Below are 19,301 nucleotides of genomic sequence, written 5' to 3'. Positions count from 1 at the left end.
ATTGCTTGCACAAGACAGAATTTGTTTGTCATACAGTATGTCAGCGCAGTCAAAATTCTCACAAGCTATATTTTCAGATCATCAATTGTATTGTCTCTTTCTACAAGCCAGAGTTGTAACATATGTGCACATACCCTGGTTGCTAAAGGCAAACTCAGGTCAGAGGATTGGCTTTACATTATCAGATGTAGTGAACAGTTTGAACAAGTGTATTCTATTAGATGGAACGTAAAACTATTGCAGTTACCATGGTTACATATTCATATTACAATGAGCAACAGTAATAGTAAATTAAGCAAAAAACAGACGACAGGAAAAAGTAGCAAGAATGCTGACAGAACCAAAAGGAAGAGGTAAAATCTTCAAGTTTCCCAAGAAAACTGCTGTGAACTTGTAATTCTTTCTAATTTTGCTATTTTAATTTTTCTTTGCCAGTATCTAAGGCATGTAAACAACTAAGCAAGACTCGTAACTTTCCACATTGCTACTTACAGCAATGAGATTTAAGATCTTATGGACAGAAACACAACAAACTTTGCAAGTTGAGAAGTGCCCCCATTGTTTTCAAAGCATATCTGCGACCTTTTTTCAAGCAGCTTGAAACAAAACATTCAATACCAAGCATGTGATGATTATATTACACAATAGTTACAGCTCATTACAGAGAACTGCTTCGGTACAATCAAGCATATATGGTCTATAAACCTTGAAAGTAAACTTGAATATAAAGCCTGGAAATGTAAAGAGTGCCTTAATGGCAACATGGCATTTGAAATCCAGCACTTATCTACCACTTCTTTTTGAAAGGAAATGCATTTATTAAGAAGAGCTAGCGATCAACAATAATGTAACAAATCAGCCAGTAGCTGTAGGGTAAAAGAAATTCCCCCATGTACCCTCCGCCTTTTCCTCTCTTCCAAAGTTTCTAATTAGAGCTGTGTCTGATAACACCAGGCTTTCCCTTACTCACACTTATTCGTAAGCTATAACTTCATGTCTGGCAAATAATACTGTACCTGGGTTGCAGCTTCTGGACAAGGCAAACTTAAATCCAAGCCCAAAGCGAAAGACCTAGAAGACTGCCTGGTGACCGTTAAAAAACATGTCTATGAAAAATACCAGACTAAAACAGTTTATAGTAACTTCCATTGGGAATTTATACAAAAAGGTTTATCCTCAGTCCCTGGTGACAATAAAATTAAATATTTTGTACAGTCAATTATTTAACTGCTAGTGGGCAAGATGAAAGAAAAAATGTAACAGCGTTCTTTAAGAAACACATAAACAGCATTCTGCAAGACATTCATGAAGCATTTCCACACACATCCAAAAGACATGAAGGAGACCAAGTACAATACTTTTACAGTCACCAGCATAGTGGGCTGCATCAACAGAAGCTCAGTCAATTGGTCAAAGCATGTGACTACTCCCCTTCACTCAGCACTCATTAGATCACATCTGGAATACAACATCCAGTTTTGGGCCCCTCAGTACAAGAAAGAAGTAAAGATAAGCTTAAGTGAGTCCAGCAGACGGGAACCAAGATCGGGCAAATGACCCAAGCGGAGTGGCTGAAGGAACTGGGCTTGTTTAACCTGGAGAAGAGAGTAAGACCTAATAGCAGTGTGCTGGTACCTAAGAGAAGCTACTGAGAAGACAGTTGAGCTCTTTGCTGAGGTGCACAGTGGGAGGGCAAGAAACAACAGGCATAAATTGAAACAGGAAAAGTTCCAAGTGGATATAAGGAAAAAGAAAATTCCCTCCAAAGATAATTAAGCATTGGACCAGGTTGTCCAGAGAGGCTGTGAAATCTCTGCCATTGCAGATTTTCAAGACTCAACTGGACAAAGCCCTGAGCAACAAACTCTGAATTCAGTGCTGAGCCTGCTTTAAGACTGCAGTGGATGAATTCCTGAGGTCCCTCCCCAGCCTCCAAAATCAATGATTCTGTACAGGTCCACCTAGGTGGGTGGTCTGTCTCCAACAATGCCTGGTATCAATGGGAATTTTATTATAGTACAGCATGTTTGGCATGTGTCTTTCCTGGCCTACCCACTCCAGAAATCAGTGCTTTAAGGGCTAGGAGGTTACAGATTTAACATAGGAATAGAGAGTTTTCCAGTTTTTCAAAGATGCCACAACTCAAAAAACATCTTAAAAGTATTTTCAAAAGTTGCTGTTCCTAGGGTTGAAGAACTTCCTTGATGTTCAAGGGTAAAACTTGTTAAGGTCAGGAAATTACTGAATATTTAAAAGACAAGGAAAAGATACTTTAGAGGGGATCCTGGGTTTACTGGAAGAAGTGTCCCCAGTTTCCATGACAAACCACTAATTATGTTAGCAAGTGCCTGGACATTTAGGAGACTGCCACCATGGGAGCTGTCTACACCTTCTGACGCATGCTGTGCAAAATCCACTGTTTATAAAAGGGAATATGAAGAAGAACTGGAATATTCAACGCAAATCTTATATTTATGCAATTAAAGGGTTTCACAAATTACATTCACTTAATGAAATACTTGTCTCTTAAGGAGGAAGAGCTTTCTCCACAAGGATGCCAATCCCTGATGAAAGTGCAGGTGTTCACTACCAGACACACACACACACAAGACGCAATGTGATTCTCCTTAAGAGACACAGGCTGCAAAAACTTCTTTATAAAATGGATACAACTTTTATATTTATCATTACTCATACAGAATATCCTTAGAAAGAAAAGTGGTATATTCCTATAATCCACGTACTCTTCCAAGGATGAATGAACAAAGCTAAAGTCAAGCCTTCCTCACCTAAAAGTCGTCCCATCTATGTACACTGAAGATGTACTGCAACTGTATCAGTAGTTAGTAAAAGGATCATGCAGCCCTAGTGCATACAGATAAAAAATGCTGTTTATACCAGTGAAATGAATTAGTTCCCAATCCAGGTAAATGGTGCTAGTTCATGCCACAGATTATAACAAAGCAATGGTCACAACAGATCAGTCCAAGGAACTATCTTGCATCTTGACACTGACAGTAGGCAAAAGCAGATTCACAGACAGTAAGAACAGCGTCACACCAGTGTAACTTATCTAAACGGGGCATTTATAATGATGTAGCAGTGGTGAGCAAGACAGAAAAGACACACTGAGAATCCAGTCTTATGGTCAAACGCATCCTAAAAATTGCCATACTGAAGAACCAGAACTACACCACATTCAACTACGAATTAATTCAGCAAACACGTTTTTCAAAACCGAAAACTTCAGACCCCTTACCGTGCCAGTTTGAAATATGACAGGAATGTGCTACCAAGTAAATTTACAGAGTAGCTTTCCACTCTAGAAAGGTTGCTTAAACCGATTGAAATGAACGGTAAATGGCAATTTTCTCCTCCGCAAGCAGGCTACAAAGCAGGCGCACCTGCCTGTGCCTCCTCCCTCCTCCTCACACGGGTGCGGGGGGGGGGCTCAAGGCGGGAAACGGATCCTGCTTTGCCCCTTCCTCTCTCCCCCCCCCCCCCATCCTCCCCCCAATCCCGGGAACTGTGGGGAGGAAGGAAAAGCCTGTGGGAGTAGCTGCGGGGTCACGGAAGGTAAATGACAGGCAGGGCCTGGCAAAGGAGAGGGCCGGCGGGCGGAGGGGGGGCGGGGGGGAGGGGCGGCAGCCGGGTCCCAGGTCCCGCTCCCCACCAACCTAGCACACAGTCCAGGGAGGGGAGCCCGCTGGAGAGCAGCAGCTGCCCGTGGCGAACGGAAGGCCGAGTGCCCGCGATAGCGGCCAGGCGGCTGCCGGCCGCGGCCTTCCGCTGGAAGCTGGTGGCCCCGCGGCCCCGCGCCGCCCCGCCAGCCGCCGGGACTGCCGCCATCTCGGCTGCCTGTCGGTTGACAGGAGCAAGAGGACGCCGGGAAGAATCAAGCCCTTTCCTCTCCACCAGTGGGAAAGCGGCATGGGAAACCCGCTATCCAATGGGAGACCGCGTTGTTTGCACGTCCCGGGCTAAAGGGGCGGGGAAAGGGCTGGGGCGCCCGGTAGCGAGCAGGCAGGTGAGTGTGGCGGGATCGGCCTGGTCCGGGCCGGAGGGCGTGGGGTCCCGCTTCGGCTGGGTCCCAGAGCTCCGGCCGGGGCTGAGGGGGCCGGTACCGGGAGGCGGCGGCGGCGGCCGGGTCTCGTCCCGCCCTGGCGCGGGGCCGGCGTGAGGAGGCGTGGGTAGTGCGGTGCCAGCGCTGCTGACTCGGCCTCGCCGGCCGCGTTGCGGCGGGGAAAACCCCGCTTTCTTCTCCGGGGGGGGGGTGCGGGGTGCGGGTTGGGACGCCCGAGGTGTCAGTAAGGCGTGAAGCAGAGTGAGTCGTGAAGGGAGAGGCTCGCCTGGTCTGTGCACCCCTGAGTTACCTCGTCAGTCTCTGTGCCGCACCGTCGGCATCACCCTCTTCAAAAAAAGCTTTTCTTTTTCTGTGCGAGCCTGGGCGTGAATAGGAAGGAAAAAGTATTTGTAAAATGCTCTTTTTTTTTTTTTCTCACGGTATTTAAGTAACTGTATGTAACACAGTATATAAGTATGCTTGGAGTCCCTCTCTTGTTTGTAAATAGCCGCGGAGCTGTAATAAATGTATTATTTAAGACCTCACTTGGAAGCAAGATCTTGCATCAATGTGATGGCTCTGGACCACGCTATAAGCCAAGAGCTATAGCAGAAAAAGTTGCTTTATGTGAGAAATGTAACTTCTGTGCTCCATTAGCATTTATTGTTGAATTAGTTGCTAATACCATCGAAAGTTATTTTGTGTATTTTGGAAGATTAGCATGTCCTTTACTCTTTATTAGCAATTTATGGATAGTAGCCTGTGGCCTTGTACATGGCAGCAAACAACTGCCCTAAACTGAGTGTATGTAAAAATTGGGGAGATATCTGAACTTGATGTTTCCTTTTCTGTTCTTGTTATATATAAAGACATTAAAATAATTTTTATCTTAATGAAAAATTTTAGTATGCTTGCTTTGTAAATCAACACTTTATGTTATAGTACCCTGAATTTAAGAGAAATCTCTATGACCATATAGAATAGCCACTATCACAAGTATTTGTGTATTTGTTTTTAATCTATTGGTGTTTCAGATGCATCCCAAGCTACTTGAAGACATTTGCACATAGCAGGATGTGCTAATGAGGCTCTAATGTTATAATTCCCCACTCTCAATCTTTGTTTTCAATGAATGATTTTTGTTATTGCTATAAACCATGGTTTTTGAACACCTGTGGTTCTTGAGCCTGTCTTTTTTCTAATTGAGGAAAAAAAATAATTCTCGTATTAAATACGAACAGCAAGAAAGAGCAACAATATGTTGACAATCCTGAACCTCAAAGTTTTTCCTTCATATCAAATTCAAACTCAGCAGCATGAAGTTTCAGTATTATGTCTTCCTATCTGGTGAAATTGCATTTGTTTTGCTGCTGGCCAAGCTTCTTTACATGTTAAGCAGTGGACAGTTTACGATCTTTATCATGAGTATCAAGAGGTTGTCTTAATGTTTTATATTTGCTGCTAAACTGTGAAATATTGAATAATAAATACTTAATTTCAAATGCGGATTATTGTTCAGTGAAAGTTAGAAGTATTTGTCTTTAGAGGAAAAAATTGAAGGACACATTTAAAAACATGGCAAGAAGTAAATATACCTATTAAATGTCACTTCTGTAGGATCTGACTAATGATTTGTGAATATCTGGAATAGGAAAGACTTTAACAAAATACAGGCATAAAGCGTAATTCACAATTCTTTTAAAAGAGTTCAAGAATCTCTTATTGTCAGTGGGATCCTATGGTGTGAATTCTGTATAATTGAGTGAGGAGAGAGTTCTCCACTTTTAAAACATCACATCAGCTCTTCTATTTTTTACTGTACTGTCGTTCCAGAGTCCAGATACCTAAATATTTCAGATATGAGTGCTTGCAGATGTGTGTAACACTATTAAAAGTTGCAGTATATCTATTAGAGAACTTATTTTAGAATGCTTCTAACCCAATGAGGGTATCTTTGATAAGTCACCACTTACCTATCAGAAAAAGAATGGAATTATGTACTACATGCACTTTGTCTCAGTGATTATTTTTTTTCCCCCATTCCAAGCAGTACACTTCCTTTTGTTACTTCAGTGAGACGAATTATTTCCTTGCTTGTGTTTTAAATAAAATATATAAGTTGCATTAACTTTACAGAATAGGCGTAAGTATACATCCAGGGCTGAGCCCTCTCTTTTGTTCTTCCATTTCTCATTACTACTTCTCTGACAGGTAGTTTTTATACATTTTTCCTTTTTCTTACCTCATTTTGCTACAGGGCAATTAAAACTAGAGGCTAAATAACTTTTTTTTTTTCTCTCTTTCATTTTGGAGCCCACATAATGAAAGTATTTTGCAGTTGGGAATACTTGTGCTGTGGTCCTTTTTAGAATTTCTTGCATAAAGTGCAAGTTTACAGGAAATCTCAATGTCTCCTGAACTGATACAATAGATCAGCGTTGCTAAAAGAGGGAGTCTCATTTCCTTTTCCTCTTCTGCTTCCAGCCCAACAAACCCTGGTGCTTGTCAGATCCTTTCTTGAGCTGATTCAGCTCACTAATCTGACTTGGAACTATCTATTGACTTTCTTAATAGTTTAATTTTGTGTCATACTGCTGAGTTGATGCGATAAGGAAAAGGGCATATACACACAGTGGGGAGGGGGCAGTTGAACCTTCTGGCTCTTGCTGACTGTGAACCTCGTGGCTATTTCAGAATTTCATGTGTTTTTAAATAAAGTCATTTTTTTTTGTTATAAATTTTATGAGTTGACATCCTTTGAAATACAGAGAAACTGTCTCTTACATTATAACTTATAACAGGAGAGACTGTTTCAGATATTACAAAAAATATGGAAAAGTAGAAATAGTTTTTCAGTGTAAGAACTGAATGTTAAGTATTGTAGTAGTTCTGTTTGTGATGTTCACTTTTCCTCTGTCACATTTTAAGATGATGGGTACAGTTAAAGTCCTACTGATTTAGAAAACAGGTGGAAATAAGCTATTTTCAAAGATGTAATTTTTTAAAAAGTTTTACGTATTTAATACAATAAAGCTTTACAACTGAATATGTGCTTATGAAAATCATCTGACTTTACCTGCATTTCATTTCAGACAAATAGAGAAGAAACTCATTTTATGGAAATTTCTTTATTTTTAAGTCAATGGTGTTTCATTTTCAGGAATAATAATAGCTTTTTCACTCTCTTTGAATGATACTAAAGGTTTGCTTATGTTCACATGTCCACTTCCCAAAAGATGAATTTCCAGCCATTGTAAAAGATCCCACTAGGGGCTGTCTGACAAAAAGCAAGACCGCAGGAATTGTAATTCTAGGTACTACTATATAACCCCCCCCCTCATCCTCAAATACACATTAGTAGGTAGATAAGTCCTACTATTCCTGCTCTAGGGATGGAATTGAAATGAAGAGACACTAAAGAACGTGGAGATGATTGCAAGTGATCAGGAAATGTCTTAGCAAGTTACTTCTTGTCAGCTGAGCTATGGCAACTGACTGTGGTCATACTCAGCTCATTGTAAGATGGAGAAGTTTAAACCTTTGTGTCTAGATTGGGATGTCTTAAACTGTAGAATAATCAACTTTTGTTTCTTGCAGCTTGCATATTATCATGTAGACCTGATCAAATGTTTATGTCAATTTTAACTGCAAATCCTAACTCTAGTATGAAGAAATCAAGCGCTCTATTTTCCATTTCTTGTAAACTTGCTGATCCAATTCAACTACTTGCCTATGCCAAATGCAGAGTCTAAGATGGATTAAGAGGATTTTGGGTGAAAATTCCCTAAGGAAAAAATGGAGGGAATACAATGGGTGAGTGAGAGAGCAGTCAAAACATTTGGGAAAAGGTATGCTTGGAATTTGATCTGCAAGTATGTTTGTCATTTCTCTTCAAAAGCCGTAGCCTACGGATTTGGTGAAAATCCTAGTGTTCCCAAAACAGCAGCACTTCTTAAAGTGTGCTTTAGATATTTTCTGCTTGATAAGAGGAAACACACCTGTTGGGGCTGTCGCTGCCTCTTTTCTTTGTTTACCTCATGCAGCCTGCATGGGTTGCAGATGTAAACTCTTAGGACCTTCAGTTAATGCAAGCTGAGGCTGTATTGTGTGAGCAGTGTTTCTCAACAAGATGATGTTATTGATTTACATATTTTATTTTCCTTGATTTCAGAAGTAATGTTCTTGCTACGTTTTAATTGTGCCTTATAAGATTCAGTGTATGCTCTTGTCCTTCCACGGTAATGAGCAAAATGCTATCCATTTTGGAATAAAACACATCAGTGCATTTTGTTTCAAAACCATATGTCTGCCTGATCAGTTTTCAGTAATATTTTTCTGTTGGGTTTATGTATGGGATAGAGAACTAGAAAACTGCATCCTAGTGGCAGTTCTAATTCATAATCTTATTAGTGTTTGCTGTTACATCGCCAAGCTGCTTCCCTCATCAATTCTGGAATGTGATGGTATTAGACTGTACTGATTAAAGTTTTATAGTCACCAAATCAGATTAGCTATTGAGTCACCTGACTAGGTAGGGTTTGCAGTCATGTGATCCAGTGCCCTGCTGAGCTCCCGCTGGGAGCTGAAACAAGGTAGTTTGCTTTTGAGATGTTCTTAAGTATCTAACAGCATGGGTCATGGATTATGGCTGCAAAGAAGATGGCTTCATTTTCCTGATCTTTGAACTAGCTAGAATGGGATAAGTTTGAAAGTGCAGGATCTTCAGGCCATGAGCCAACAACTGGAAAGAATGTTTAATCCTGGAAGTTCTGACACCAAAAGACCTGGGTTTTTTTTAGTATGAAAAAGCTTAAAGACTACTTATCCAATCAGTCCATGGAAAATGCAAGGATTAGTGGGAGGGTTTAAGACATACCAGTTGTATGATTTTATATAAAACATGATATGATTTTCTTCAGAAAGCCTCTGGATGTTACCTACATGCATCCCTGTGGGTATACTGAACAACAGCGATAAAAATTTAAACCTGTGTCCAATTTAAACAGCTCTTTAAAAACAGAAGTAATTGGGAGACGTGAGTTAGTGGTATGTGCTGAAGACAATAATAAATCATAAAAAAAGTTATTTAATGTTTCTGTAATTTCAGATTATAAAAATGTACAGTATAACTGAAACTTGCAGAACAGTAATATTGAAAATGAGTTGTAAGTTGAATGTAGTGTCTTAATAAGCATCATACAAATTAGTGGTATGTTTCATAGAGATTATTTTCCTTCTGTTTATCATAAAAAGAGGAATTCTTATTTAAAAAAAAATATTAATTTAAAAATACTTGTAAGATAGGACTAAAAGCAATGGGGGGAAAAACCTCCAACAACTAGAAAAGGAGTATTATTTGTATTATGGCTTTTGATAGTCTGTAATTTTTTCTATACTGGGTTTCACGTCCATATAAAGCTTACTTCAGGATTAAAAACTAGAAATTAAGACAGACTGATTCTAGCCTTTTCAGATGCTTAACATCCAGAAATCTATTTCATACTGAATACAAATGCCTGCCCTCAAAGAATAAAACAGTTTGTCACTTCAGCATGTCAGTGGAAGAGGTGAGGAGTAAACTTTGTGTTTCAACTGGAAAAACATAATTTAAATGCTTTGATATTTTGAGTCTTCGTTTTTGTCTTCCAGTTGTACCTGATTGCACGTATTTCATTAAATAGGCATTTCTAAAGCTAGCTAAATAATGTAGGTGATTATGATTTATGGAAATGAAAGGTTAATAGGTGTAACTTTTAAAAATATAATTTATATTAGTGCAGTTTATGCAAAAGTACAAAATAACTTATATTACATGTGCTTTTAGAGCCTAAGATTCACTGAATATCTGTAAAAATATATGTATCATTGAAATTAATTTATAGTTGCTATAGCATTTTTTCATGATATGCTGGTATTACAAAGGTTAAGGATTGGCACATTTTGGATTTCAAAAAAGCATTATGTTTTCTGCTAAGTTGTTAGGGCTTTTAGTCTTTAAAGACATTATTCCAAATAACCATGTTATTTCTATTACAAATGTACAATATCAGCAGGTGCTGGAATACAGGCAATGTTTGCTCCTCACCTACATTGTGGGATTTTATAGAAGGTACTTTTTTTTTTTAATTTAGCTGTTTTGTCCATCATCTCTGCAATATTGTGAGACCTGAAACTTGTGAAATGCTTTGACAAAGCACTTGAGGCCTGCCCATGGCCAGAAAAGATTTAACTGATCACCTTCAGAATTCTTTTAAAAGTGTAGTTCATTTCTGCTTGCTGAAATATTTTTAAGGAGTTTTCATAATGGAGAATTTTCACTCTCTTCTAATGTTAGCCAAAACAGTAATGTTTCAACAAGAAGTACTTCTGCAATAGTTTCTGAAATTAAAAGTAAACAAAATCTGGGTCATAAGTCTTCTAGTTGCACAGACCCACCTGTCTGACCTCCCCTCTTATGCAAAAGAAATGTTATTGTTAACTATTCTTATGCTTACAGGTAACTTCTGACTACTGTGCTGAAGTGTAGAATCTGTATTGCTGACATTGTTTTTCGGCTTAGCTTTCATCAACAGGCTCTGACATCTCTTGCAGTACGACAGGCATGCTAGGTGAGATTCAGAAAGTTCCTACTCTGGGGTAGAATGATGAACTGACAGTTAATTGAAAATAAATCTCTAAACCTCGATGATCGCAAAGATGGGAATCTTTGCCAATGTGCTTACATGTAAGGATGTAACTTCTCAGTGAGTCCCACAAACTTGTAACCTCAGCTTTCCAGTGTAGTGGCCAACGACGTATTCTGATCATTGTGGCTTCTGTAGATATTCCGGACAGGTAGGTTAATGCTAGCTTGGTTGTTCAGCCACTGCCAGTGTGGTAGTAACTTCAGATGGTAAATATCCTCTAACAAGCAGTTTTTCCCTCTTTATTGCCCATTCTGTCTTAGATTTATGAACTACTCAATCTTTAGTCTGATAGAGACATGCAAAAGAGCAGTGGTTGAACTGAAATGCATATAGGTGTGTTAAAAGGAGCTAGATGTAGTAATTTGTGTAGCACTGTGAAGAGTGATGCAGTCACTGACACAGCTCAGGATGATGCTAGTTCTGGCTTTCCCAAGTAGTGATGTTGGTCAGTGGCTTCACAAAAGCGTACAACCCTCAGGTTTTGCTGAGGACAAGATACTGCAGAGTCATGGGAACATTCAGATGTATTCAGTGGACTTCCATCTAGTTTCACAGCATCATGACCATCCACAGAGTGGGGGATGAACCAAGATGTGCTGCTGTAAATAAGTCTGTAGAGCTGTGTAAACCTTTTCTGAGCACAGAGACAGAGGTCTTGCTTTTCAAAAGATGTGACTGTTGTAAGAACTTGTTTAGAATGGTAAGCTAATTAGGTCATTGAGAGGTAGATGAAGAAAAGAGGCATTTTGGACTTTAAGTAGGCAAGAATTAAAATTTAGATTTTTCAGTGTGAATTACGAAGTTAGGTAAAACACAAGCAAGCAATCTAGTAAAACTCACTTTAAATATAAGAAGCCAGATGAACTACTGGCTACTTAAGAAAAATTATATTGTTCCAAATCTGGAATAATATTGTGATGAAAAAAAGCAGAAAACACTGAATATCTGGCTTTTTTTGTAGCCAAGCTGTAGTTTAGCAAACTTTCTTTATTCTTTATCTCAATGGATTCAGCTTCTTCCGTCTCCTATACTGAGCCTGCCAATTCCATGCCAAAACTGCTGTATTTGCTGAAATCTCATTTCAGGAGCGTGTATCTAGGAGTAGGACTACTTAAGCAAGCTAGCTCCCTTGTGCTTCAGTGTTTGAGAATCACCTTTGTGATTCTCAAGTTACTATCTACTCAAGCCAAGTTATTATCTACTCAGTAATGCATTGAAGTTTGTGTTGACTCGAGTTAGCTTTTGCTAGCTTAGATATTAGTGCTGTGATGGTAGCTGGAAAAGTTTGTTTTATTGTTGAAACCTTTTTATTATATGATAATATAAGATATTATATGGACAACTTTCATATAAGAATAGGAAAAATTTTGGTTATAGAAATATAAATGTGTCATAAGAAGGTGCTTGAGTTGCATGGCTGCTACCATTTCCCCCCCCCCAGGTACTATTTTGCATTTTGTGTGAGATTACATATGTAAGATGAATAAAATAATATTTAAAGTTGTAGAAACTGAAACAGACTGAGGGAAACTGAAATATCAGCAAGGTCATAGAAATAACAATATTGTAACTGGTAACTGCAGAATAACTTACAATACTGTATTGTAAATGGGACAGACTTAAGGTTGTAGTTGCTAGTGTAAATGTGAGCTTCACTAATTGTTTCAAGGTCCTATCTTGTTTTTGTATGAAAATAGTATATATGTTATTTCATTGCAATGGGGCACTCATTCTGGAGGAGGTAATTTATCTGAATTTTTAGTCTTAAGACTTACATGTACTTGATTCTAATATCTCTTCAGTTTCCATATTTTAATTATTTCTGTGAATTAGAGCTGTCTCTGTGTCCCTAGCAAAGGAAGAAAGGTAACTGAGCTTCTTTTAAATACATTTTTATGTTTCTGAGAAAACTGTTGCACACTCTGAGCTGCATGTTTCCACCATTTCTCTTTATCAACTGTGCTTCCATTGGTCCAAGAAGTGTGAAGCAGCATTTGGTCTTGATGTTCTCATGCTATTGCCAAACCACAGTGATTTTTTTTTTTTAATTAGAATTGTTAACACTTCTGGCATAAAAGACCTAAAATTCACAAACATTAAATTGTAGGAAGATCATCAGTCTTCTCAGCATGTACACAATATCTGTGAAAGGAGCTGTATGACCAGTCACTGTTTTTTCCTTGTAAAAAGGCAGTGTATTATGGAAGAAAGGGCAAGCCAAGTTGTGTCATTTTGGAACAAGCCAAGTTAGTAAACTTAGATGAAATAAAATCTGATCACTTATTAAAAACTTAAACAGTTTTTAATAAGGCAATTCAGTCAGGGAGATGTAATATTAGTAAAGTTATACAATGATTGTTCCTGTACTATTTTTCTGTTTTACAAGGACTTGTGTCCTCACTTGAAATTTGGATTTGGGGTGGTTACCTGTGGTAAAATAAGCCATGTAGGCCCTTTTTGATAATCTGTTTGGTATCAGTGATAATGCAGTTTGTGGGGCTGGAGTGTGCTGAGCGTCTTGCAGGTACTGTGCACCTCAGCATATAATCATTGCTAAATTTGAGAAAGGCAGCTCTACTTATTTGATTCACTAAGTAGTCAGTTTTCTCACTTATTATTGTGTCAGCTGTATCTTTTACTTTAAACCATCAAATTAAATAATAGTTTATGCTGGCTTTTTATTTTAGTTCATGCATTTAAATCCTGGAACTCAGATAAAAAGATAGTTTCAGAATAAATTCTGTATATTATTTATGAGTGGAGCAACACATTAGCATTGAGTTCACAATAGATCATATCGCTTTTATTCCATCTTACAAGCTTAGCAGCACAAACAGAATAATCAACATATTATTTGGCTGTCATCTGCTGAACAGAAACCAGAGATCACAAGGAGGTTTTCCCTAGCTGCAGTGATGGCCTTTTTGTTCCAAGCCCCCATCTGGGAGGGCCATGGTGTGTTATCATATGGAACGCGGGGTTTTCTGTAATCTGCTTAGCTGCACTGCAGTTTGAATCTTTATTCCATGTTTGTGTAATTTATAATTTTAATGAGACCATGGCTCTTGTGGGCTTTGAAATACATTAAAAGCTCTTTTGTGCATATGCTTTTGTTCTTGCTTAATAGGCTCAGTGTATTTAAAACTGATGAATTTTTATTCATGGATTTGGATGTCTGGGGATTAACTTAGACTGAATATCATTGCACTCATCTATTGATGTTTGGAACTTTTTTAATACTTGTATCTGTAAGTGGAGAAGAACTTACAGAACTTGTGTTTTCTACGTAAAACAGCTCAGAAATAACTAATAATTTTACTGAGCAATGAGAAAAAGTACTGATCACAGTTTATTTTTACTGCATAAACTCACATGAAATACAATTTGTGCCATGAAAAAATAAGTAGTTGAATTCATGTACATGTGTGTATTTAGGACTTGGTAACTAAAAAACAATTTGAGAAAGCCGTCAGAATTTTTGTAGAATAGCAGCAGTGACAAGCACTTGATTTGCATTTTTCTTCTAAGGTAACTTGAAAATATAAATACTGAGCTCACTTGTCTGACTGTGTTTCCTTTCTCCTGTTTTTTAACACATTTTTTAATGCAGAGTATGCATAAGATATTTCATTAGAAGGTGATGCTCGTAACTGGGAAGTATTGATGAACATACAGAAAGATTCTTTGTTACTATTATATTTGCTGACAGTGCTAAAACTGGTCTTGTTTTTTTGTTTTTGTATTTTTCAAATGTTTAATAATAGGTTTGATTTACTATTTGTGTTAAGATCTTATAGTGTGTGATTTCTGTGTTCATAAACCACTATGGAGTACTCTTCAATGATGGCATTCTAATCTGAGACTAACACTGGGGATAAGACTAAGACACTTGTATTTCTTTCTAAACAGTCTTGCTGATGGTGTACATAAATAGGTTGCTTTGTTTGATGTGGAGGGTTTTTGGTTTTTTGTTTGTGGTGTTTTTGTTGGTTTTGGTTTTTTACCAGCAAACAGTCCTCTTTGTAATGACAAATATTTTAAGTAAACAGCCTTTTTACTTGTCAGTGCATAGGGGAGTTATTTACCCCTCTTCTATTCACTGCTTTGAGTAGTATTTCCAAAAATACCTGCATATTTTTTAGAAGGTGTGTCAGCACTGGGAAGTGCAGGGGATATGTGAGCCATGGACAACTTTAGTTTCTGTAGGATCATAGATTTTAAGTGCCTATGTGAGAATTGGACTTGTAACTCTTCATGTTAGTTAAGTAAAATTAATTTTAAATGTTTACATGTCTATGTCTCGAGAAGGTGAATTTTTTAAAATTTAAGATAAGCGTATATAGCTCAGAATGTAGTTATTTGAGCCTTGTCACATAGACACAGTGTATTTTTCTCAGTCACCAGGAAAGTGACTGTGCTGTCTGTCAGACCTTTGGCATTTGTCCTAACGTTGACATTGTAACAGGAAACTTAAGTGAATATTTCAGCATCCCTCAGAGGCTCAAACTTGCCATGTACGACCATGCCTTTGCTTAGCTGTTTGGATTTTGCTGTTCAGCAAAGATGCATCTACAGAGCTGCAGAGGAAGATAGAAGCACTGGAATGCATCTGACCATTAATACAGCGTTTTATACAGGGTTGTGGGATTATTAGGAGTTGCTTCCCAAAGGGACATAGAACCAGTGAGAACTACTTGAAATCTGTTTTGAAAAATTGTTCATTCTTATGTAGGTAGTCTCTAGTTGTTTAACACCAGAGGATTGCATTAGGTGAATTTATGTTTACAGGATTGAGCTCCTTGTCAGCTTGAGATCAGTAGGAGCACTTGTTGGAGACAAACTGTCAGTGCCTAGTAGAGATAATGTGGAAAAACAATCTTCTCTTCCAGAATATCACCAAGGTTTTTCAGATTTGCCAGACTGAATCCAGTGCTGCTTCTAGAGAAAACCAACAGCTAGAAACACAAATCAAGTTCTGCCTGACCCCCTGCACGGAAAGACCTTTTGAAAATTGTTCCTTGTTTTGCTTTAGATGTTTGGAATCCTCAGATTATGATTAGAATATTTAAAACATTTTGTATTTATTAAGTTGTGTATCTGATATGGGAAGAATCTTTCCCGATAAACATGATATACACCCTTCACTATTTGAGCACATGTAACATTAATTTCATGCAGAAGTTTTAAAATAATAGTTTAATAAAAGTAACAACTCAAACATAAATATTTAAATAGCCTAGTCAGTGTGCAGTTTTTTTTGTTTTGGGTTTTTGGATTTTTTTAAAGTAGTAATCTCAGAGTGACTCTTTGGGGAAGAGATGGTGCAAGTTATGGGATTACCTTGTGTGAAGAAAGGTGTCTGGTTAGAAGTGGAGAATGTTAGGAGAGGAGTTTCTGTTAGCTAAGGAAAAACTGATAAACTGTCACTAAGTATTCAGTGAAAATTCAGAATTAGGAAGCATTATATAAAGCAAATGTGACTGGAAAGTTTTTTTACTATAGTGAAAAATCTATTTAATATCAAGTCCAATAATTTGTTTAGCTATACTTTCATTGGCTGCGACTTTGATTTTCCTGTATTTAAAATTTTGGCACCATGTGTTAAACTGTCTTACACAATGCTATTGGTTATCTGGAAATGATAAATCTGCTCATTGATTTCCTAATTTTATTATGTACACAGTTAATTGTAATCCAAGATTACAGCAAACAAGATGTTAATTTCTAGACAACCTATGTACATTTCCCTCAGTGTGATTGTTACAGAAGCAAAGAATACAAAGAGAATACCATTTGTGCTATCCTCACAGGAGCTGTCAATAAAAGATGTAATAGGGGATTTAGGAATCTGGAAATGGCCAACTAATTTATGTGAATCTATTTTATTTCAGCTAGAAAGACCAAGCTCTGTTTCGTCTGCACTGCATATTGCAGAGCACAGGCTGTCTATAGAAAACCAGGCGGCTGCATATGGATAGTCCCTTGATATCATTCACTTGCTGTGTAATCTTATTATGCAAAGTTCTAATCTTCACCTAGAATGAATGCCTCTGGGTCAGAATATAGTCATATCAGGGTTTTTGAGGTCATGTTTTGTGATCCTTAGCTTATTCTTCTAAGTAGGGCTGGGATTTAAAGAGTATTCCCCAGACACTAGCAGAGATAGATGGCAAAACCTGCTGCCTTTTTGGAAGACAAGACCAACATGAGGTCCCTGGTAGGATTAAACTTGATTTGTAGCTGTAGGATTTTTTAACAGATGTATTATTGGACAGGGAATAGGGGGCCACCAGCACAGCGAAATTGGATCACGATTGGCATTCTCAGGGAGTCTGCTGGCTGCTAAAACAGCAGCTGCATGTGGATTTGACTTCTTTCAGGTGAAGCGACTTCCAGTCATTTGGAAAGGATGGGATGAAAAGGAACCTTGGTGATAATTTTGATGTCTGCAAGATTTAGTACCAATGTAATGGGATTATCGGTAACACCTTCACTGCAGAAAAAGCCACCTGGCGCTATAACTGGCAGCAACTGAGAACTAATCCTTTCCCATCTCTTGGATGTCATTCATGAGGCTCAGAGTGATTTCCACCCTGCTAGCTGTGATTAATTTTATAAACAAACAAACAAAAAATCAAATTATGAAGCCATAGACTATGTAAGGAAAAAGGAGCAGAAGATAATAGTAATTACATTTTGCATTTTATTTGCTGCAGGGGATAAACTATACAGTTCTTGTAAAATAACCAAATTGTATTCTATGTGATAAATATGGATGTGTAACCTTTTTTAATCAATGTCTATGTTTGGTATAAACAACAATGTCTATTTCAGTATAAAATTTTCAGCTACCTACTGTATGCTAGTAGGTAGTACCTGGAAGTAATTACAAGAGGTTTTACGCTGTTAGTTCTGTGATAAGGATGTGTATACAACAGATCCATTAAGTTTTCAAGGGGCCCGTGACTTAAATCATTTGTTTTATTGTGCTTACTGGTCTTATGCTGTATCTGGTGGAGTTGCCTGCTGGCAGCACTTTGTATTAAAATTGTGTGATGTGGAAAAACGTTCAGCTGTTTACCTTGTGATCAACAATATGGCATTGTTTTAAAAATGTACTGATAAGTAGTTTTCTGAGGAAACAACTATATTTTACTGATGCTTAAGCTAGAGCAATTGTAAGATAAATATTCTGTGGGGTTTTTAATAAACTGGAGTTGTTTGGGTTTTTTGACTGGGCTTACTCTTACTACAACCATTCACTTATTAACTAGAAGTTGTTACTTAAAACTACATGGAAACTTTCAAGATTGTAGTTATTCTGTGGAATGAACATTAAATGTCTAAAGATGGACCTTAATGTTAAAACCCCCCCAAGCCTCTGAAGTTATCTTGTTAGGTTCAAACTATGTATAATCTAGGTGTGTATATTTATGCCTTAATTCAAAATTAACTTACTTGAATAGTAATAAAAAGCCTTATATAAGAGCTAGGAATTTTTTCATCAATTATCGTGAACATCTGATAAGCCTGAGCATTTAAAAAAAATCCGTTGTGCCACATTTATAAACTGGGACTGGTGCAATCCATGTCTTGCGTTAAGAATTTATTTTAAGAGAACTAGGAGCAAAATCGGAGACCTCTTCACTTGTGTTCTGTCCTTGTGGTTAGTTTTATACTGTGACAGCTCTAGCAGTAGGTAAAGCTCACTCTGAACCTTGTGTTTCCCTGAATAATTTACAAATCTATCCCTCCTAATTCAGAGTTACTCAGAGACATCAGAGAGAAACGAATGTGTTCAGTGTAACTACTGGGAAGTACGTGTCATCCAAAGTCTAACAGGAAATCAGTTGAAATCAGTTTGAAACTTACTTTCAGAGACATATAGCAGTTGTTTGTAGTTTCATAATAAAAAAATATTTTAGTTATAGCCTGATAGCTGTTGGCATGAGAGGTTTACATTTTCTCTTAATGAGTCTGTTGCTACCATTCCATTTGGCATAATCAACAGTATCTACCTACTCTGGTCAATGTAATGCAATGTTTATGCAATTCCTTTTTACCTGTAATATCTACAGGTGCCTGAATTCTGTATACTGTCTTAGTATATTAATATAAGGTTTCTGAATAGCATGGATCTGAAATACAGGATGGTTGTGCAGTATTTTTCTGTCTGCCTCAACTGAGAAGCAATGTGAGGCTGCCTTTCTAGCAGGTGCTGTTAAGAAGTATTGATGATGGATTTCTCTCAGAAGATAGTTGTGGTCATTAATTCACACTAGTTGTGCAACTCATTGATCTGCTGTCACTCCGTCTTCCTTTTATCACCTGTAACACATTTCTGGGTTCACAGTCTGGCCCTGAGAGCAAGGAGTTGATCCATGCTTTTCATAGCGTACTGGGTTGAGAAGAGCAAACCACTTTTCTGGCCCTCCAGAATAAATTCTACTGAAAGTGCATTTCACGTACAGTGAAGCTGTTCCAGTTTCTACAGGGTGTCCTGCAGTGTGCTGGGCACTGCATGTGCTAATGAAACAACTCGAGACTTTTCT

General features: G+C 37.9%; 2 protein-coding genes across 2 annotated transcripts in view; one reads left to right on the top strand and one right to left on the bottom strand.

The window, feature by feature from the left end:
• ELP4 (elongator acetyltransferase complex subunit 4) overlaps nt 1–3,849 on the bottom strand; it is a 157,934-nt gene extending 154,085 nt beyond the window's left edge. The window contains exon 1 of the mRNA XM_050897013.1: nt 3,678–3,849. Coding sequence (XP_050752970.1) covers nt 3,678–3,849 — 172 coding nt within the window. The remainder of the gene's footprint in view (nt 1–3,677) is intronic.
• Nucleotides 3,850–10,617: 6,768 nt separating this feature from the next.
• Nucleotides 10,618–19,301, top strand: part of IMMP1L (inner mitochondrial membrane peptidase subunit 1) — a 30,961-nt gene continuing 22,277 nt past the window's right edge. Inside the window, exon 1 of the mRNA XM_050896938.1 lies at nt 10,618–10,671. The gene's annotated coding sequence lies outside the window, so the exon portion shown is untranslated. The remainder of the gene's footprint in view (nt 10,672–19,301) is intronic.

This window comes from Gymnogyps californianus, chromosome 5 (assembly GCF_018139145.2).
Source record: "Gymnogyps californianus isolate 813 chromosome 5, ASM1813914v2, whole genome shotgun sequence".
Classification (NCBI taxonomy): domain Eukaryota; kingdom Metazoa; phylum Chordata; class Aves; order Accipitriformes; family Cathartidae; genus Gymnogyps; species Gymnogyps californianus.
Note: the sequence above shows the minus strand (reverse complement) of the source record. Positions and strands in the feature narration are given on the sequence as shown.